Source organism: Myotis yumanensis, unplaced genomic scaffold (assembly GCF_028538775.1).
Source record: "Myotis yumanensis isolate MYYU_CA2020_CCGP unplaced genomic scaffold, mMyoYum1.0.hap1 SCAF_13, whole genome shotgun sequence".
Lineage (NCBI taxonomy): Eukaryota > Metazoa > Chordata > Mammalia > Chiroptera > Vespertilionidae > Myotis > Myotis yumanensis.
In genome coordinates this window covers 21,407,478-21,430,311 of record NW_027223764.1, presented here as the reverse complement: position 1 = coordinate 21,430,311, position 22,834 = coordinate 21,407,478, and the positions used below count along the sequence as shown (strand labels likewise).

The following is a 22,834-nucleotide window of genomic DNA, read 5'->3' as shown; positions in this document are numbered from 1 at the left end:
GACCTGGGACCCTTCAGTCCGCAGGCCAACGCTCTATCCACTGAGCCAAACCAGTTAGGGCTTGAAGTTTTTTCTTTTGTACAGCCATATATTAAACTATGTTGGAGGCATGTTATAAAATAATGATTTTAATAATGTAAATTAGATGTAGTTAAATGTGTTTATTATATACAAAATGATGTGCTTCCTTTCAAAAGCATCTCTTGTATGAGGTTGGGGGGTATGATTTACATTTAAATTACTTACCCTCTATCTATCTATATATATAAAAGCCTAATATGCAAATTGTTTCCTCGGGAGTTCGACTGGGAGACTGGGAGACTGGGAGTTCAATTGCTCGCTATGATGTACGCTGACCACCAGGGGGCAGCGCAGAACAAAGGGAGGCCCTGGCTGGCAGCTGGAAGGCCCTGATCGGCCCTGATTGCTGGCCAGGCCTAGGAACCCTACCTGTGCATGAATTTTGCTCACCGGGCCTCTAGTATACAATAATGCAGATCAGCTAGTAATTTTTGAGTGCTTACAACTAAGTTTTTTGCCAGATGCAAAATAAGACCTGGTCATATTTTCAGTCTTTTTCTTCCTAATCGGTAAACATTGCAATGCTCCAGTATTCAGTCTTCTACCCTCCTCTCCTTTTTATCTGCTTTTATTAACGGAATACAATCTCATCTAGTTGTAAGGCTTTATTTTACCTCTCTTTGATGATTTCTAGTTTTATATCACTGATTCTGGTATCTCCTTTTAACTTCAGATTCACTTATCCAATTGCCTCCTACATAAATCCACGTTGATTTCTGAGATATGTCAGACTTAACGTGTTCAAAACTGAACTAGATAGATCTCTGTTAAAGCTTTCTCCTCCAGTCTTCTCTATCTTAGAAAGTTATAATACCATATACCCATTTCTCAGACCAAAAGCCCAAGTATTGCTTTCAGCTCCTTTCCCTCACATTCCACATTTAGAGCATCACCAAACAAGTTGGTTTTATCTTCAAAATATACTCTATATCCAGCCACTACTCTCTACCTCCATTACTGCCACACCAGTTCAAGTTACCAGTATCTCTTGCTAGAGCTATCTCAAATAATATAAATTTGGTCATATTACCTCCACCACCACCTAAATGTAAACCCAGTGGATCTCTATTAAATTCAAAGTCCAATCTCCTCACCATGATCTTGTCTCTAGATCTCTGATCTTATCTCCTACTTTTAATCTTAGTTATTTGCTCAGATCATACCAATTTTCTTGCTGTTTCTCAAATATACCATACTTCACACTATGTATTGCTTTAGTGTTGTTCCCTCTGCCTAGAATGTTCCTGTCCTGGATACCTACATGGTTTGCTTCCTCACTTCATTCAGTATCCAAAATGTTGCCTCCTAGAATCTTTTTTGGGCCTTAAAAATTCTCCTTACTCTGTCCCTACCCAGCAGTTCTCAGAGTTATCTGTCAGAGTTTATCAGGGTTTGTTTGTTATCCCCCTACTCTGCTATATTCTTCTTTGACTACTACTTCTGCTTATCCTTATCGCACATTTATCATCATCCTTATTATTTGTATCATTTCTCTCCCCTGCCATAAAGTTTACAAGATAGGGACTTTTGTCTGTGTTATTCATAGCTGCATTCCTAGTGCCTGACTCATAGTAGACACAATATCTGGTCCACCAAGGAAAAGAGTCTTAGAAACAATAGAAATTCTTTTTGCTTCATTAATCTAAAAAACAAAACAAAACAAATCAAAAAGGCAAAAGAAACTTCTGGTCTCTTACATTGTATTGCATTTTTAGTGTCTTTGAGAAAATATAATAAAAGGACATTATGAATTCAGTAATGCTTTTAAAAGAAACATGTATTTTGTTCACAGCATAATGCATTCAGTAGAGTAGTGGTTGTATATGCAAGCACATTTTTACTTAATTTACAAACAGTGCTCATATGGATTTACTGACCTTGTAATGGCTTGAGTTCCTCTAAGGAATTTTGGCCCATAGATTGTGACTCCTGGTGTAATTGACTCATTTCTAATCAACTTTAGATTTGCATTTAAATGGCTTCTTTTTAGCATAATTACTCTGCTGAAGACAGTTTGATATCACTGGAAAAATGAACCAAAACTGCCCTTGGATTTCCAAAGAACTAAATTAATCTGACCTAGCTATTTACTATTTGTATGATTTTGGTTACTTAACATCTTAGAACCTCATTTATGGAATTAGGTATGTAGATATAATTATATTAAATTATTTTGGTAATGTTCCAGCTGTTCAATACATATTTCTTTTTCTCCTTAATCTATTAATGTCACTGTTATATAGGGACTTCATCTTTCCTTTATTTCTGTCTTGGCTGTGGTTACAGCTTTGTGCGCGCACGCATGCATACACACACACACACACACACACACACACACTCACACACACAAAAGTGTCCTGTCATCTCTGGTGATGGGCCAGCAAAGCAAGCCATTAATTATGTTCTGGTTTTAGTTCATAGATACAGGAAACTTGGTTGAGCTGGAGCAGAAAACCATCCTTTTTCTATCAGATATCAATTACACTTCTCTTTTATTTCTATTTCTGTGGGTCTTCAACATGCCAGATACACAAAATGGAGTCATTGTGGAATTTCAAACCACTCAGGTAAATATAAGGATCTAGGAATTAAGAAAGTTGTGTTTGCATTCATCCAACAAACAGTATTGACTGCAGTTTAAGGAACAGGCTGATGTTAAGAAAAAGATGAATAGACTCTATTTATTTGCTCAAAATCTAGTGGATAAAATGCCCCCCAAATTTTAGTTTATAAGCCGTGCAACTTCAGCACTGATGATGATGTTCCTAACTTTGCCTGGGGTTTATGGGATGAGATAAAGCAGCGGTTCTCAACCTGTGGGTCGCGACCCCTTTGGCGGTCAAACGACCCTTTCACAGGGGTCGCCTAAGACCATCCTGCATATCAGATATTTACATTACGATTCATAACAGTAGCAAAATTACAGTTATGAAGTAGCAATGAAAATAATTTTATGGTTGGGTCACAACATGAGGAACTGTATTTAAAGGGCCAGAAGGTTGAGAACCACTGAGATAAAGGATGCCTTAGAATTAAGTAGATTGAGGCTTGCAGGAGAACATTCTAGTCAGAGGACATGCTCTGCTTAAAAAGCATGGAAGTATTGATATGTATGTAATGACTAGAGGCCCAGTGCATGAAATTTGTGCATGGGTAGGGTCCCTAGCGGCTGCCGGCTGGGGCCTCCCTTCATTCTGCGCTGCCCCTTGGTGGTCAGCACACATCATAGCGAGTAATCGAACTCCCGGTAGGTTGAACTCCTGAGGGAACACTTTGCATATTAGGCTTTTATGTATATAGAAGATTAACCAGTCTGGCCAGAGCATAGTTTATGTGACAGAAAATAGGGGTAGGGGAGACTGTAAAAGTAGTTTGGAACTAAGAGAGAACTCAGTGATCTTGCATGTCATCCAGGAATGTGAAGTTTTCAATATTGTCAGTGGAAAGCCATCAAAAGTTTTGGCAGGGTAATATTCCATTACTTGGATATATTATATTTTACTTATCCTAGATTGCTTCTTAATACAAAATAATTAAAAATTTAGTTCTCTTAAATCACTCCTATACTTCATTCTTTGTTAAAGAAAAAAAAAAAAGTAAGTGAACCAAGCTATCATAACTTAGAAAAAGAGTAACAGGCCCACCCGGAGTGGCTCAGTGGTTGAGCATTGATCTATGAACCAGGTTAGAGTTCAATTCCCAGTCAGGAGACATGCCCTGGTTCCAGGCTTGATTCTCAGTAGGGGACGTGTAGGAGGCAGCCAATCAATGATTCTCTCTCATCATTGATGTTTATATCTCTCTCCCTCTTCCTTCCTCTTTGAAATAAATAAAAAAATATTTTTTAAAAAAGAATAACAGAATAAATCCAAAGAAAATAGAAAGATAATGAAACTTAGAATGAAAATTAATGAACCAGAAAACAAAGATATGATAAAGAAGATGAAAAAAACAGTCAAAAGTGGATTTTTGGGGGGAAAATAAAACCTTAGAAAACAAACCTGGCAAGATTGATCAAGATTGATTAAAAAACACACAAATAGTATTACCAAAATGAAGATTATAACTATAGGTTAAAGAGATTTAGGAAATACAGGATTTAGATAGAGGTCTGGCTTTGGATGGGTTAGTTTGGGTATCAAAAGATAAGGGATTTATAGCAGCATTATTTACAATAGCCAGAAGCGGTAGGCAACCTGTCCATCCGTGGATGAATGGATAAGCAAAATTTGATGCATGCATCAATGGAATATTATTCAGCCTTTAAAAAAAGGATATCCTGCCCTAGTCAGTTTGGCTCAGTGGATGGAGCATCAGCCCATGGACTCAAGGGTCCCAGGTTTGATTCCTGTCAAGGGCACATACCTCTATCCCTGGCCCTAGTCGGGGTGAGTGCAGGAGGCAACCAATCAATGTGTGTCTCTCATATCAGTGTTCTCTCTCTCTCTCTCTCTCTCTCCCCTCCCCCCCCCCCTTTCTACTCTCTCTAAGAATCAATGGGAAAAATATCCTCAGGTGAGGATTAACAAACAAACAAACAACAACAACAAAAAGGGAAGTGCATGCTACAGCGTGGATAAACCTTGAGGACATTATGCTAAGTGAAATAAGCCAGTCACTAAATGACAATACTGTATGATTTCTATTTAAGAGGTACTTAGAGCAGTTACATTCACAGAAATGGGAAGTAGAATAATTGTTGGTGAGGCGGCTCATGGGAAGAATAGAGAATTATTGTTTAATGGGTATAGAGTTTCAATTTTGCAAGTTGAAAAAAGTTCTGGTGATGGTGCAATGTAAATAGTATATTTAATGGTACACTTAAAATGGTATATTTTATATTATGTATATTTTACCACTATTTAAAAAAAGACAAGGGAAACTACTATCAACAACCATATACCAATAATTTTGAAATTCAAGAAAGATAACACTTGCCAAAGATCAACTCAAGAAGGAATAAAAAGTTTTAATTGTTCTATAAGTATTAAATAAATTTAATAGTTAAAACTCTTCTCTTGAAGAAAATAACCCCAGATGGTTTTGCATGTGAGTTCAACCCATCTTTTAAGAAAGAGAGAGCATCCCAAGTCTTTCTAGGAGGCTAGATGCCAAACCCAAACAGAAATAAAAGGTAAAAATGATAGGTCCATTCCACTCATGAAATAGATTACCCTTTTAGTAATATAAAAATTCTTTTTCATTTTGTTTTATGCTTTTATCTTTGAATTTTTCTTTGATATTCATTGCCACCTATTCTTTTTTTTCTACATTTTTCTTTGCCTGTCTCTATAATTTCAACATATCTGAGTCACTTTTATAAACCACATATTGTTTAGCCCTATCTGACAATTTTCTCTCTTTTACTTGGTTAATTCCATCAGTTCACATATAACATAAACATGTTTGGTATTATTCCTGAAATTTTTTTTGTTTTTTCTATTTAGTATGCCTGCTTTTTGTTTAATTTTATTTTATAGTTGACCATTTTTACTGTTATATCCTCTGGTGATTTAAAAATTCTTCTACCTACAAGCCCCCTCCCCCGCCCCCCCCCCCCCCCCCGCCCCAAATTTTTTTACTTTACCCATACATTTTAAGCAAATGCATTTTAAGCCTACATTTTCTTATCAGTAAAAAAATCTATATATATATAAAAGGCTAGCCCTAACTGGTTTGCCTCAGTGGATAGTGCGTCGGCCTGCAGACTGAAAGGTCCCAGGTTCGATTCTGGTCAAGGGCATGTACCTTGGTTGTGGGCACATCCCCAGTAGGAGGTGTGCAGGAGGCAGCTGATCGATGTTTCTTTCTCATCGATGTTTCTAACTCTATCCCTCTCCCTTCCTCTCTGTAAAAAATCAATAAAAATATATTTTTAAAAAAAGGCTAAGTGACAGACCATCCGTCTGACTGACCGGCTGGCCAGCACATATGATGCGCACTGGCATTTGACGCGCACTGGCAATTTAAAAATAAACGTTGCCTCGCACATGCGCAATACATATAAATCTCTCACTGGTGCCAATCGCATGTGATGCCAGAATGTAAATGGAGTCTTTGTAATGGTACTGTATTTATTATCAAAAGATTACGACCTAACATAATCAAAGCTGAAGTATTAACAGGATCTGCGGAAGAAGAGGTTGTTCAGATTCCAAGAATTAGTTTGTTCCCATCTGACACTGGCTTCCCATTTAAATTAATTCGAAGACAGTTTCCCGTAATGCCAGCATTTGTGATGACTATTCGTAAATCGTAAGGACAAACTCTAGACGGAGTAGGAATATTCCTACCTGACCCCGTTTTCGGACATGGTCAGTTATATGTTGCTTTCTCTCGAGCTCGAAGAGTGTGTGACGTTAAAGTTGTAAATACTTCATCACAAGGGAAATTAGTCAAGCACTCTGAAAGTGTTTTTACTCTTAATGTGGTGTACAGGGAGATATTAGAATAAGTTTAATCAATTTATCAGTCATTGTTTTTATCAATGTTTTTATATCACATTTTGTTTTTATATCATGTCTGTTATGTTGTTTATTAATCAATTTATCAATCATTGTTTTTGTCAATGTTTTTATATCATGTTTTTATTTTTATATCATGTTATTGTTTATTAACCAATTTATATATTATTTTCATATACATTTTACTAATTTTCTTTCATCTCTGACACTTCTATTATAGAGAAAGGGCGAATAGCGATATTAAAATATTTTGTATTTTAATTTTATAATACTACTAGAGGCCCGGTGCACAGAATTTGTGCACTGGTCGGGGGCATGGCCTGCGGGGATCAGCCCACTTGGGAGTGCTGCTCATTCCGGTCAGCTGAGCGGCGCTCCCACTGTGGGAGTGCACTGACCACCAGGAAGCAGCTCCTGCGTTGAGCGTCTGCCCCCTAGTGGTCAGTGCGCGTCATAGCGACTGGTCGAGCAGTTCTGATCCTTCCACCATTCGGTCACTGGGCTTTTATTATATCGGATATTATATATACTACTAGAGGCCTGGTGCACGGATTCGTGCACTGGTGGGGTCCCTTGGCCTGGCCTGCGGGGATTGGGCCGAAACCGGCTCTCTGACATCCCCTGAGGGATCCCAGATTGTGAGAGGACGCAAGCTAGGCTGAGGTACCCCACTGGTGCACGATCGGGGCCCGGGGAGGGACCACGGGAGGGCTCCAGGGAGAGTCTGGCCCATCTCGCCCAGTCCTGATAGGCCGGATCCCAGCAGCAAGCTAACCTACCGGTTGGAGCATCTGCCCCCTGGTGGTCAATGCGTGTCATAGCGACCGGGCAAATGAACGGTCAGACACTTAAGCATATTAGGCTTTTATTATACAGGATAGTTATTATATAGGATGTAATTTTTTTGTAATAACATAATTACTGCACGAATTTTTCTTCTAATTAATTTCCTTTCAGTGTGCACAAATCCATGCTCTGGGCCACTAGTTGATATAATAATTTTATGAGTATTACAAATTGCTCCCTCCACAAACACTTGATCTTAATTAACATATTTTACTCTACTTCACCCAAGATTTTGTTGTAATAATTTGGGATGTTATTCTTAATTTTAAAAATTATATTGTGTTTATCTATTTAAATAATTCTTTTTATGTTAAACGGAATCCCTATATTGACACTTAACTAATACTGGTATATTGCTTGCCACTTTTTTTATATTATTGATTTCAGAGAGAGAGAGAGAGAGACACATTAATGATGAGAGAGAATCATTGATCGGCTGCCTCTGGCACACCCCACAATGGGGATTGAGCCTGCAGCCTGGGCATATGCCCTGATCTGGAATCGAACCACGACCTCCTGCTTCTTCATAGGTGGACGATCAACCACTGAGCCACGCCAGCTGTGTGTGTGTGTGTGTGTGTGTGTAGTATTTTCTCCTTTTTTAAGGTCTTTGTTCTGAGTCATTTTTTTATTTAGCTAAACTACTTTATGTAACCTTCCTCAGAGTGAATGGCTATCTTACTTTCCAAATCAGAGCATATCTAGTAATGTCTTCCTTTTACCCCTGTCTATGAATAATAAATTGGGTACAAAAGTTCAGAATTTTGTGAACATAGCTCCATTGGCTTTTGGCATTTACTTTTACTGATGAAATAACTAGCAGTCTAAGTCTCTTTCCTCTTATTTCAAATAAAATTAAGTAAAAATTCCCCTTCTTTGGAGCTTAAAAATTTTTATTCTTGAAATTGAGTTATTTTACCAGGAGAGTTATATATGTATGTGTGTGCTTTCCACCACTGGGATTCTGCCTCAGTACTTCTCAGAGCCATTAGATAATCAAGACTCAAGATATTATTTAATGTTAGGAAGTTTTATTTTTTTTCCTTCTCCTCCCACCCACTTTTTAAAATTTCTTATTTATATTTATTAACTTTTCTTGTTCTGAAAGTCCTATTTTACAGATATTGAATATTCTGGCCACTTCTCTCATCTTTTTCTCATGATTTCTGTGTCTTCAGATTCAGTATACATTATGAAGACATTTCTTAAGTTGGCTTTCTAAATCACTAGTTGGTTGTATATTTTCCTACTCAGTACCTCTATTTGGTTCTTTTAGCATTTTTGTTTTTCTTTTTCCCCTCCCCCAAACATATTTTTCACTCTTTTTAGAGCAGCATTCTCTTTAAAAAGAAAGAAAAATGCCATTCCTCCCTGGTCTCAGTAGAAATACTATTTATAATTTTTCTTTAAGTTCTAGTATATTTTTTCTTTGCTAATTCTGTTTCAGTTTGGGCATTAGTTATACTTAAATTATTGTTTCTCTTCAGTATATCTGGTCAGGTTTTTTCATCACTTCTCATGCTGTGTTATTCTGAGGGTAATAAGTGAGCCATGTCAGCAAATGGGCTCCTCAAAGTGCCTGGGCCATAAGAGAGAGGAAGAACTCTCAATGAATGTAGTTGTACAATGGTGGGGTGGATTGCTTAAAGGAAAGAGAAGAGGAGCCTGGTTTTTTATCATTACCTGTAGAAGTTCATCCACATTTCTTTAGTTGCATGACATACTGAGATAGCTGGAACATCAGTAAAGAGTTGTTAATTATCTTATATTATCTTGGATAAAACAGAAAAGATTATAAAATCTGGTGCTTTTTAATTACTTTCATTTTGGGGCTCACTTGGAGTTCAGTGTGATGTCAGAAAGTAATAACACCCTTGAGTTTTAAGCAAAGAACTCCAGATAATGACAGTACCAACTTTGTTTATTAGGACCCTAGAGGCCCAGTGCACAAAATTCATTCAGTGGAGGGGCTCCCTCAGCCCGGCCTGCTCCCTCTCGCAGTCCAGGGGCCCTCAGGGGATGTCCAACTGCTGGCTTAGGCCCGCTGCCTGCTGCACTCACCAGCCGTGAGCCCAGCTTCTGGCTGAGCAGCGTTACCCCTGTGGGAGTGCACTGACCACCAGAGGGCAGCTCCTGCGTTGAGCACCTGCCCCCTGGTGGTCAATGCACATCATAGCGACCAGTTGTTCTGGTCGTTCCAAGGTAACAGTCGCTTAGGCTTGTATTATATACTAGTAGATTAGTAGGTGATTGTAACTAGCAGGCACCTTTGAACTGATATTTTATAAAGTAATACTCTGTTGAAAATTGAGCTCTTTTATACCAAGCATCAAGTTGTACAAGGTACCCAAGGGACCTTGATGTAAAAATAGCTAATTTTCTGATCTGCTCCTAGGTTTTCTTCAGCACCCTTTTGTTTCTCAAATTGCTAATCTGGTATTTCAGAGGAGAGGTTCCTAAGACCCAGGAACCCTTTTTTATTCAGTAATTTTTTCTTTATTTCAAAAGTACAAGCTGTATTGCTTGCCTTAGTTAGCTTGTATATGATATGTTCCTATCCTGTTACTTTTCAAGACCTGCCTTTCCCCCTTTAGTTAGAAATGGAGAAGAGATTCTGATTTAGATCGAAGAGGAAAATATGTGATAAATTGTAATCTTCTATCTTTCCAGAGTTTTCTGATTAAACCAGAAGCTCAAAATCAGGCATATAGAGCCCTAGTATAAGAGAAACATTGTGGGAAACAGGAAGACCTTTCCATCCTTTCTGGAGCATTAAATCTCTGTGAGGAGAGGAGATACAAATGTATGAAAAATAAAACAGGGTCTAGATAGCCCTAACGGGTTTGGCTCAGTGGAAAGAGCGTTGGCCTCCAGACTGAAGGGTTCCAGGTTCGATTCCGGTCAAGGGCATGTACCTTGGTTGCGGGCACATCCCCAGTAGGAGGTGTGCAGGAGGCGGCTGATGGATGTTTCTCTCTCATCAATGTTTCTAACTCTATTCCTCTCCTTTCCTCTTTGTAAAAAAATCAATAAAATATTCTTAAAAAACCAACAACAGGGTTTAGATAGCCTATAACAAATTTTATTTTACAGAATACTTACATAGACAGTACTTTGCACATGACAGAAAACATAAGGCAACTGACATTTACTTAAAAGGAGGAAATGATATATGAATTCTGAAGATGAAAAAACTAGAAACCGAAGCTCCATGAGGGCAGGCATCATGTCTGCTCACCACTGCCTACTCAGTGCCAGCCACTGACCCTGGTTGGAAGGCAGGCTCTTAGTTAATGTATATTGAATAAGTGAATATGTATTTCTTAAGTAAATTGAAGAGTACCTTGAAGAAGATAATTTATTTGGGCAGAGATGAGATACAAAGGCTTGAGAAAATATTAGGAGGTAGAAATGATAACTGACTATATTAGAATACCAACCTGACTGAAGCTGTGAGAATGAGCAGGAAGGTTCTGTGAAACTGGCTGCTTTTTAACAGTAGGTTGGGGTCAAATTATAAGCTGCTTTGATTGCTGGATTTAGGAATTTGGGATTTGTTTTTTATATAATGTACAAGTTTTCTGAACAGATGGTAGCATTGTTAAAGCAGTGCTTCAGGAATGCAATCTGGAGACCAGCTTTGAGACCAGTTGTAATGTTGGATAGGAATTCTTGGATAGTGGTCATGTTCAGTAAAATTATTAGTATTTCTTTATATGTAATATATTACATAAAAGTGCTTTTTAAATCCTAGTGATTGAACATAATGACATGGCTATCTTTTTCAGTATTTATTTAATTTTCCATGACATTTTGTTATTGATCTTCATGGCTTTTCTATGAGATCATGGTATAAATTTTGAATACATTTGTTCTTCCCTTATTTGCCTTTTGTTAATGTCAAGCATGGCACATGAGACAGTCCTTGTTGCTATGCAACTGCTAAATCCAATATTTAATATTAATAAAACTGAGTGGCATTAAGTTCAGTTAACAGAGGGTAGCAAAATATGGCTTTACAGTGTCAAATCAGAAATATGTGTGAGGTTTAATGTATTGTTGCAGATATGAGCAAAAGAAAAGTGACTTGTTTAAGTTAGTATTTTGATCAATTACTAACTTTATGACCAGATTTTTTTATTGTTTCATTTCGGTCTTTCCTTTTCACTGCTTTTTGCTCTGTGATTTGGTTTTTATTACTGTCTGTTGTGTGATGAAGTTTTTTTCTGTTTTCTTATTCTTTCAGGTTCCATTGTCCTTTGTAATTTTTAAATTTTATCTTCTAAAGCTTTGTTTTGTTTTTGTTTCCCAATATTAGTTCTTGCTGTATTTACATTTTTCCTTTTCAAGAATTTGTGCTTAGCATACAAGTTTTGAATTTGTTATGATTTCTTATAAACCCAGGTGAAAGCAAATTAGATTTGCTCTTCAGGATAAGAGCCACCTGTAATATCATTTAGCTATTTGCAGTGTGTACTTGGTACTTTCAAGATACTGAAATATTTGTAAAATCAATTCCTTTGGGGGGGGGGGTAGGAGGGTTTTAGAGTTGGAGGCAGCATGTGGGATTTTTTTGGTTTTTTTTTAAGGCTAGTGTTGGGAATATCTAGTTTGCAGAGATAGATTGTATCTAGCAAGTCCTTTTCATTCTCTTACCTACCACTGCCTCTTCACCCTCAAAAACCTCAATGCAACCCTTTCTTCTCTCTAGTGTGGGGAAGAATTTAGTAGAAAATGTTTTAATTGTAGCAGGCAAATGATAAACAGGCATACATACTTCCCAGTTTCTTAAATGGGTAGTTTGATCTTGCTAATATTCTTGGAATAATTTTGATGGGAAAGAACTAAGGAGAATCAAAAAACAGTTGCTCCTTAATAATAAGTGGAAAGTCTAGGACCTAAAAAATAGTGCAGAAAAATCAACGCTCTAACTACAATGTAGACAAACTCTAGAGCAGTGGTTCTCAACCTTCTGGCCCTTTAAATACAGTTTCTCATGTTGCGACCCAACCATAAAATTATTTTCGCTGCTACTTCATAATTGTAATGTTCCTACTGTTATGAATCGTAATGTAAATATCTGATATGCAGGATGGTCTTGGGCAACCCCTGTGAAAGGGTCGTTCAATTGCCAAAGGGGTCTCGACCTACAGGTTGAGAACCACTGCTAGAGATTACTCTTTAATTATGGCTTAATGTGAAGGACAAAGAAATTCCTAAAATTACGATGTTATTCTTATAGCCAAATAAAATACTGTTCCCAGGGACCATCTTATCTGACCCCTTATCTTCCAAACCTTTTATGGTAATTGAATTTGTGGTAAGGAAATGCAACATGTGTGTGAACCTCAGGTATTCCCTGGCTATAGTAATTAATTAATTTCTGAGAGAGAAAGAAAGGGAGAGACAGAGGGAGGGACAAAAGGAGGGAGGGGGAGAGAGAGGAAGAGAAAGAGAGAGGGAGAGAGAGAAACATCATTTGTTTACCTTCCACACGGGGAGAGTGAGAGAGAGAGAGAGAGAGAAATATTGTTTGTTTGCCTTCCACATGGACCCTGGACTGGGGACAGAAACAAAACCTGGGTATGTGTCCTAACCAGGAATTGAACCCACCACTGACAGACACTCCAACCAACTGAGCCACAGGAGCTAGGGCCTGGCTATCTACACTAATAAAAGAGAAACATGGTAATTAGCGTACGACCGCTACCCTTCCCATTGGCTAATCAGCATATCCTTATGCAAATTAACTGTCAGCCAAGATGGCGGCCGGCAGCCATGCACTGAAGCGAACAGGGAGGCTTGCTTGCTCCAGTGATGGTGAACTCCAACGTTCCCCGCCTGACTTGCCAGCCTCTCAGCTGCAACTCTAAGAAACATTGTAACAAATACAGAAGCTAAACAAAACCCCAGAAACCGGCTTTCAGTCAGCCGGGCTTCAGCCAGCCGGACCGCAACATTGTATCAAATACAGAAGGTAAAGGCCAGAAACCTGCTTTCAGCAGCGAGGCCTCAGAGCTAAAGCTGGCCCAGAATAAAAAAAAAGAAAAAGAAAAAAAGGTGCGGTTGGGAGCTTCAGTCACCTGCCAGCCAGAAAACGGCCCTCAGCCCCTCAGCCAGACTGGCCAGGCACCCCAGTGGGGACCCCCACCCTGATCCAGGACACCCTTCAGGGCAAACCAGCCAGCCCCCACCCGTGCACCAGACCTCTATTCTACATAGTAAAAGGGTAATATGCCTGCCAGCACCGGGATCAGTGGAGCAGTGAGGCCTCCTGGCACCAGGATCAGCGTGACAGGGGGCAGCGCCCAAACCCCCTGATCACCCTGTGGCTCTGTGTGTGACAGGGGCGGGGCCACAACCTCCCTATCTGCCCTGCTCTGTTCATGACAGGGGAAGGCGCCCCAACCCCCTGATCCGCCCTGCTCTGTGTGTGACAGGGTGCAGCGCCCCAACCCCCTGATCCGCCCTGCTCTGTGTGTGACAGGGGGGAGCTCCCCAACCCCCTGATCGACCCTGGTCTGTGTGTGACAGGGGGCAGCGCCCCAACCCCCTAATCGGCCCTGTTCTGTGAGTGACAGGGGGCAGTGCCTCAACCCCCTGATTGGCCCTGCTCTGTGCGTGACAGGGGGTGGTGCCGCAACCTCCCCATTGACCCTGCCTTGAGTGTGACAGGAGGCGGTGCCCCAACCCCCCAATCGGCTGTACCCTGAGCATGACTGAGGGTGGCATCGCAACCCCCCGATCCGCCCTACTCTGTGCATGACAGGGGGCAGCGCCCCAACTCCCCAATCGGCCCTGCTCTGAGCCTGACCAGGGGCTGCACCTAGGGATTGGGCGTGCCCTCTGCCACCAGGGAGCAGGCTTAAGCCAGCAGGTCGTTATCTCCCGAGGGGTCCCAGACTGCGAGCGGGCACAGGCCAGGCTGGGGGACCCCCCCCCCCCCCCAGTGCACAAATTTTTGTGCACCGGGCCTCTAGTCCTATGTAATAAAAGCCTAATATGCTAAGTGTCTGGTCGATCGGTCAGCCGTTCAACCAATCAAAGCGTAATATGCTAATGATATGCTAAGGCCACTCAACCACTCGCTATGATGTGCACTGACCACCAGGGGCAGTCAACTGGTTGACCAGTCGCTATGACATGCACTGACCACCAGGGGGCAGACAGTCCACCGGTCGACCAGTTGCTATGACGTGCACTGACCACTAGGGGACAGATGCTCTGACTGCTAGGTTAGCTTGCTGCTGGGGTCTGGCTGATTGGGACTGAGCGAGAAGGGCCGGACACACCCACGGTCCCTCCTTGGCTGGCCAACCTCCTGTGTCTCTCCCTGGCCCCGATCGTGCACCAGTGGGGTCCCAGCTTGGCCTGTGCCCTCTTGCAATCTGGGACCCCTCGGGGGATGTCGGAGAGCCAGTTTTGGCCCGATCCTGCAGACCAGGCCAAGGGACCCCACTGGTGCACGAATTTGTGCACTGGGCCTCTAATAGTATTTTAAATTAGTGCTTCACTCTCTTTTGAACATAGGAGTTAAATATTAAAAATTATAAAACCTTAGGTGATAGTAGAGGGTGACACAATACATAGTGCCCCTAACTACTAAGAGTTCAGTAACACTTTTTATGTTTTCTTAATTATAGTAACATTTCTATGCATTTGAAAAGTAGTATGTACATTGAATACACAAGACATACTAATTTTTTTCTAAAGGTCACACTTAAAGTATATATGGATACATTTGAGCTCCCAGTAAGGCACACAACACATAATTTGGGAACCACTACTCTAATCCATTGTTTCTATCATGTTGTGTAAAGATACAGTCTGATACCCTTCCTCTTTTTCCTCCTTACTCTCTTAACTCATAGACACCAAGATGGCAAAGATATTTTTAAATTGCTTTTTATTGCTTTGATCATCAATATTTGATTAAATAAATCAAACTTTTTTGTGTGTGTTTCATTTTCTACTTTATACTGGTACAAGATGATGCTAGTTTAAACATTTATGTATAGGTATATTTAATTTTTTCCTTATTTTAAAAAATATATTTTTTTATTGATTTCAGAAAAGAAGGGAGAGGGAGAGAGAAACATTAATGATGAGAGAGAATCATTGGTCAGCTGCTTCCTGCAGTCCCCATACTGGGGATTGAACCCACAATCCAGGCATGTGCCCTGACCAGGAATTGAACCATGACCTCTGGTTCATAGGTCCACCTCAACCACTTAGATACTCTGGCTGGGCTCCTTTTTAAATTCTTTATTAGAGAGTGGAAGAGAGGGGAGAGAAACAGAGAAACCTCAGTGTGAGGTAGACACATCAATTGGTTGCCTCCTGCACACACCCAACTGGGCTGGGGATCCAACCTGTAACCTAAGTAGGTGCCCTTGACTGGGAATCGAACCCGAGACCATTTGGTGCGTGGGCCGATGCTCCAACCACGGAGTTGCACCGTCCAGGGCTCTCATATTTTTGTATGTATAATTAGTGGGTTCTAACTTCATAAAGGAACCAGTAAATAGTTAATTGTGGCAATGTGAAATAATCACAATAGTGTTTTTCTGTTAAAATGTTACATAGTTGCTTTTTTCTATAGTGATATATTGGTGTTCTCAGTGAGGATTTTCCTTCTTCAAAAAACTATTAGCTTGGCCCAGCTGGTGTGGCTCAGTGGTTGAGCATACCAGACCTGTGAACCAGGAGGTCACAGTTCAATTCTGTCAGGGCACATGCCTGATTGTGGGCTCAAACTCCAGTAGGGGGCTTGCAGGAGACAGCCCATCAGTGATTTCCCTCTTATCATTGATGTTTCTATCTCTCTCTCCCTTTTCCTTCCTCTCTCTGAAATCAATAAAAGCATATTTTAAAAAAAACTATTAGCTTGAAAATATGTTGTCTCAGTTGATTTTAGAAACATACTATTTGATTAATCCAGACTGTTGTGGAAACTTTGAAGCAGTTTGACTCTTACTAGGAAAGGCACCTTTTAAACTAGACTTTGAATGTTTATATAAAGAGGTATTTGGGATTTTGGAAGATGGTAAGAGAACCCATGAGTTTCCATTCCTTTATTAGTTATTTCTAGCAATTGTCTGTTTTATATAGTTCTTGAATGTGCTCTGAATTTGTATTGAATGTTAATCATTGATAAAAATGCAAAGCCTTTTTTTAAGATTTGTCATTAACACTCTTCCCTTAGCATCTCTTCAGTAATAATCTGGGGATCCTTGAGAACTGGAGGAAAACCCTATCATTTTTTCATGTGATGGATTAATATTAAATTACAATAGGGAATATTATAATAATGGATTTTTTTCCATCCTTTCAGGGTTTGAAAGTATTCTTGAAGGGCTGTTTGGACCTGCATTTTTAAAAGATCTCAGTTTATTTAAAGGTATTCAAAATATTTTTTTGTTATTTAAAAATCATCCTGGTGACATGAAACCTTGGTGATTTTAGCCTCTGTCTTCTCCTTTTTATTCATAGTTTTGTTGGTTAAAGCTATATCAATGTAAGCATCTTTTTGTGTTTAGTTAATAATGCAAAGTATATGTATGAAGAAGGTATATTAACTAGTGAGCAGTTGTTAAGATTTTACATAAATAGGAACCTGTCTACTATTAAGTAAAGTTTTTTTGTTAAAATAATATTTTTGACATTCTCATTTGTTTCCTGAAAAATCCTCATCTGTGACTATTAATTTGTTATTCCTACTATTTTTGCAGACTGTGAACCTGAAAGCATTTCTGATTGGACTTTTGATGAAAATTGTCTATTCTGTTGCTTGAGAAGAGATAAAGTAAAGGTAACCAAGAAACTCAATGAAACTTGTCTAGTATATTTTATGGTTTTTATTTTTTCAAAATTTGATTACTTTGGTGGAGACTTGTAGGAAAAGAAAGGTATGAGTCTGTATCTATATATATAAAAGGCTAAGCGACCGGCTGACTGGCCGGTATGTATGACACGCACTGACCACCGGGGGGCAGACACTCAGTGCAGGAGCTGCCGAGCTGCATTGACTTGGCAGCAGCAGTTCTTGGGTGACGCACCCCAGAACCAGAGAAGAGGGAGCCTTATTCCTCATAGGCCGCACAATTCCACCTTCTGCCAGCCGTGGGTTATGTTGTTGCTGGGGCACTGTCACCCAGAATCTGGTTTCCTGCCGAGCTGCGGTGACTGCAGATGCCCTTCGAGCTGTGGCACAGTGCTGCCCAGATGCAGCCGGTGGGGAGGGACCAAGGGAGGCTGGCTCCAGGGTGTGTCCAGCCTGTCTCACCCAGTCCCGCCCCACTGGCCACCTTCTAATCAATTTCCTTTCAATGTGCATGAATCCATGCACCGGGCCACCAGTTTATTTATAAAGGATTTGATGGTAACTCAGTTTGCAATTTAGTGTTTCTAGTCTGTTGATTAGCCTTTTGAGAAATCTATAGTCCAGCATGTGTTGCTTTTATTCATATAGTTCACTAGGCAGAATAACTAACAGGGTGTCAGTTAATTATTCTGCCTAGTTATTTATTTTAAATATGAAGTGTATGGTAATTCAAGTAATGGGAATCATTTGGACAAAAAGAATAGCAACATGGATCTGGATGAAGTAGCTACTAATTTATGTAGATTTATGATAGATTGTGGTTCCTTCTTTAGTATAAGATGTTCATAATATTTGAGCATGAATGCTCTTTTTATTCAACTGCAGAAATTGGCTGTACCTTTGGGTTTGTGCTTTGTTTTATGTTAAATAAAAACATAAGTAGAATTTTGGTTTAAAAACATTTCAATTGTTGGAAAAATTTATTAGTAATGGTTTTCTGTCTTCATGCTACTTCTGTCCCCAGTTTTAAAGCTTTGGAAACATTTTGAATTCCTTCCTCTGCCTTGTACATGTCTAGCTTTATGTCATTGACCAGGTTATATCAGTTGTTCCCTCACCAAATTTCATTCTCTCCTCCACACCCCATTCATCATTGTACTTCAAGCTTTTAGCATTATTTCTGAACTACTGAAATAGCATGATTCGTCCCTCAGTTGTCTTCAGTCTGTTAAACACTGCTACAGGCTTGACCCTCACCCCTCCATAGTGTGGGAATGTTACCCTATACTGAGTCTCCAGTGATTTTCTCATTGTCTTCTGGGTACATTAGCCTAACACTCAGTGACTTGGTGCCCTCCACAGTTCATTTTTCTTCCTAATGCTGTCCCACTCGTGTTTTGTATATTTTTCTTTTAGCTAAACTGGTCTGATAATTTGTATTAAACAACATGCTTTTACTATTTGGATTACAGCATTGCACTCCTGTTATTCTCAATAGCTTGAATCCCCCTTGCTCTTACTCTTGCCTAAGCCCCTCCTTTCCTATGAATGGCAAACCTTTGCTCTTATTGCTGTTTCAACCCTTCACGCTGTTGCAGTAAATATTATCTATACCAGTTATTTGTCATTTATTACTCAGTATTATTTCTTGCATCCTTTTCTATGTTTGAATCTTGTATTCCTGACTATATTGTCAACCTCTGAAGACTGTGAGCCATGTTGTATGCTTCTTTTTACCCTTGCATGTAGCCTTGTACCACCATTGTTGACAAGTGCATTAAAATCTGAAAGCAGGTTTTTTAAGAGCTGCTCACTGTTCTTTGGTGGCATGTTTTTTTCTGCTTACTACATGAAAAAGTTGTTGTGACTATTCATGGTGGTCTGTTTTCATTGAATTAATGAGGAAAGTGTTTTGAAATTTAGTGTGGTTTGAAAAAGAGAGACCAGAGAATTAAGCAACCGCCAGTGAAGTTGAAGTTCATCATTTTAAACTGTGTATGTGTTTGTGTTGGTATGTTGTGACTATTTACTGAGCAAGTCATTTAATAGAAGGAGCAATTATTAGTTACCTTTTTTTCAGGGTAGTATTGAGCAGAAAGCCCTTCTATGTTTAGTAGTTGAGTACAGTACATTCTTGTAATGTGATTGAGTTTTCCATTGCTATATGATGGTGAAATATTGACTGAATATTTTTAGAAGAAAATACATAAATAGCAAGGCAGGGGATCATGTAGTTTTAAAACAGCTGTTCTTACTGTTCTACAATTTTTAGTTGGTTTTCTAATTAGAATATTTCCAGTTGACAACACATTTAGTTCTGGGAAAGATGCTTTTTGCCCTTAGATACCTCACTACCTGTACTTGGTTTATTTTTTTCAGAGACAGCCATAACATTTATAATGGGAAATAAGAAGAGAAAGAGCCTAGCCCTAGATGGTTTGGCTCAGTGGATAGAGCGTTGGCCTGAGGACCCAAGGGTCCCGGGTTGATTCCGGTCAAGGGCATGTACCTTGGTTGCAGGCTCCTCTCCGGCCCGGGCCCTGGTCGGGGCACATGCAGGAGGCAACCAATTGATGTGCTTCTCTCACATTGATATTTCTTTCTGTCTTTCCCTCTTTCTTCTCCTTTCTCTAAAAATCAATGGGAAAATATTATTGGGTGAGGAGAGACGAGAGAGAGAGAGAGAGAGAGAGAGAGAGAGAGAGAGAGAGAGAGAGAGAGAGAGAGAGAAAGAGAAAGAGAAAGAGAAACTAGAAAATGAATTGTCAAGCACATATCTTTAGTTTTGTTAGATTTAAAATGATTGTGCTGGAACTCTTTGCAGGCACTTGGAACATTTCATCTGAGAAGGACTGTACTCCACTGGCTTGAGGCTTGCACTTTAAGGCTGCTTTAGGATTCCAAAAAAAGAAGGAAATATCAGGAGAGTATGGTAACAGCCAATAGGTGGCAGCAGAGCATGCTGTTGGAATCTTGTGTGAGGTTGGCATGAGAAAATCGAAATAATGTTTGGAAAACCTGTTAGAAATATTTGACATTTGTGAAAGAGGAGGGAGCTGTGCATTTTTTTAGTTATTTGAATTTTTAGTAGATACTGAAGCTGTTAAAATGGATAAAAAATATATACTATAGTATTATTTATATTTCTTAAAAATGTAGGTGAAAAATACAAATTCACTTCTTAGGAAAATAGAACCAGGGATTCACCTAGAGATTACTAAAAAAAATTGTTGGTTTGCACTTCAGGATCCTGCAACAGTTAAAAAACACAGTTGACACTTGAACCACACAGGTTTGAATTGCATGGGTCTACTTATATGTGTATTTTTTTTTTTCAGTAAATACCTGTACTGTGTTTGATCTGTGGTTGGGAGTCCACTGAGTATATGCATTGATCTACATCATTTTATATATAGGACTTAAGCATCTGTGCATTTTGATATTTATCAGAAGGAGAGGCATCCTGAAACCAATTCCCTGTAGATACCAAGAACAACTTAAGTTTAAGGGGAATAGAAAGTTATACATCAGCGGTTCTCAACCTGTGGGTCGCGACCCCTTTGGGGGTCGAACGACCCTTTCACAGGGGTCGCCTAAGATCATCGGAAAACACATATATAATTACATATTGTTTTTGTGATTAATCACTATGCTTTAATTATGTTCAATTTGTAACAATGAAACTGGGGGTCACCACAACATGAGGAACTGTATTAAAGGGTCGCGGCATTAGGAAGGTTGAGAACCACTGTTATACATTTTTGACTCCGCCAGTGGGTCGGTGCCCCTAACCCCTGTGTTCAAAGGTCAGCTGTATAATTTTTAAGGGAAAAGTAACTAACATCTTTTGAGCATCTACTATGTGCCTGTTACTTATATTTGTTCCCATTTAATTCTTACAACAATCCTATAAAGTTGGTTAAAGTCATCTTAGTTTTATAAATAAAGAAATAAGAAAGTTAAGGGTGACTAAATTATGGGCACAGTCAAATACCTGGGACTTGATCCATTTTTTTAGAAAACATTCATTTTGATAACAAAGCTAGGAACAGGAATATGGAAATTGGAGAGCAAGAATTAAGTAAGACTTAGAATTACTCAGTTTGAAAGAGTAGTAGAATATGAGTGTAAATAGACATGAGTTTATTTCAAATAGACACTCATCTGTGTTAAGAATCTCTTAGTAAGTGAATGCCTGCCTACCTGCCTGGCTTGCTTTTTTCTTTCTTTCCTTCCTTTTCTGTTTGTTGGGCACATAGTAGGCACTCAGTAAAATATTTACTGAACTAGTGACCCAGCCGTGAAATCGCACGAGACCCGGAGTGCCGCCGGCACTGCGGGACTCCCCCGAGTCCTGCTGGCGCCTCTCAGCGGTGCCAGCGGTGCCAGCGGAACCCAGAGTCAAGTCCTCGCTCACCCTCGTGCGCCTTGCCAGGCACACAGCCTCCTGGTGACCGGTCTTTGGTCGTTACGGCATTGCAACCACTGGGTTTTTATTATATAGATAGCTAACTATTTTGAATGCTTACATGTGCCAAGCATATTTACTCATGTGTCTTTTATATGTTTTTTTAGCTTTTCAAAAAAGTAATTTTAGGTTTATAAAACACTTGTAAAAATAATTCCTGTATGCCCTTTACTCAGAGTCCCCAAATATTAACATCTTATGTAACCACCTACTGTTAAAAAAGTAAGGAAATTAACGTTGATGCCATACTATTATCTAATCTGCAAGCCTTTTGAAATTTGCCAGCTATCCCAATAATGTCATTTTTCTGGTCCAGGATCCAATCTAGCTCACGCTTTGTATTTAGTTGTCATACCTCCTTAATCTCCTTTAGTCTGCGATGGTTCTGTTTTTCTTTACCTTTCATAATATTGACACTTTTGAAGAATACTGGCAAAATGATTTGTAGAGTGCTCCTCAATTTAGACTTGTTTAATTACTCCTCATTATTAAATTCCACTTAAGCATTTTTTGGCAAGAATTTCACAGAATTGATGTGGTGTCATCCTTAGTGTTCTATATCAGGAAGCATATGGTTAATGTTTTCTTCAATCACTTAGTTAAGGTGGTGTCTGCCAGTTTTTTCCCATGTAAGGTTTCTGTTTTTACCCCCCTGTTGTACTTAGAAGGTATCTTGGGGTGAGGCACTTTGAGATTTTGTAAATATCTTTTTGTCATCATACTAGTTTCTCCTCCATCATACAGTAATTTTAGCATCCATTGATGAATCTTGCTTGAAAAACTTAACTGTGGTAATGATGATTAATGATGGTTTTCTATTGTTACTTCTTATGCCTCTATTAGTTGTAATTCTTCTATAAGGAAGAGCTTTCCCTTCTCCTCCATTTATGTACTTATTTGTTTACCTACCAGTATAGACTCATGGATTCTTATTTCATTCTGTGGACTATAATTCATTACAGTTATTATTTATTTTTTTAGTTGACATTATCCTAGATTTGGCTATTGAGAGCCCTTTCAGGTTGGCTCCTTATCTTTTTTGACATGTTTCTATAATTTATTTTTAGCACTTGCTTATTTTTTGGCACCAAAAAATGTTCCAGGCTTATTTTTGCTTTTCCTGTCCCAAACCTGGATTTCTTCAAGGAACTC

General features: G+C 39.3%; 1 protein-coding gene across 5 annotated transcripts in view; it reads left to right on the top strand.

Moving 5' to 3' along the window:
* LCOR (ligand dependent nuclear receptor corepressor) overlaps nucleotides 1–22,834 on the top strand; it is a 115,020-nt gene that overhangs the window by 28,672 nt on the left and 63,514 nt on the right. For 4 of the 5 annotated variants that reach the window (XM_070432593.1, XM_070432596.1, XM_070432597.1 and 1 more), the window contains 2 exons: nucleotides 16,726–16,791; nucleotides 17,123–17,202. The exons of the other annotated variant lie outside the window; for it this stretch is intronic. In XM_070432593.1, the coding sequence (XP_070288694.1) occupies nucleotides 16,726–16,791; nucleotides 17,123–17,202 (146 nt within the window). The remainder of the gene's footprint in view (nucleotides 1–16,725; nucleotides 16,792–17,122; nucleotides 17,203–22,834) is intronic. 5 annotated transcript variants of the gene reach the window in all.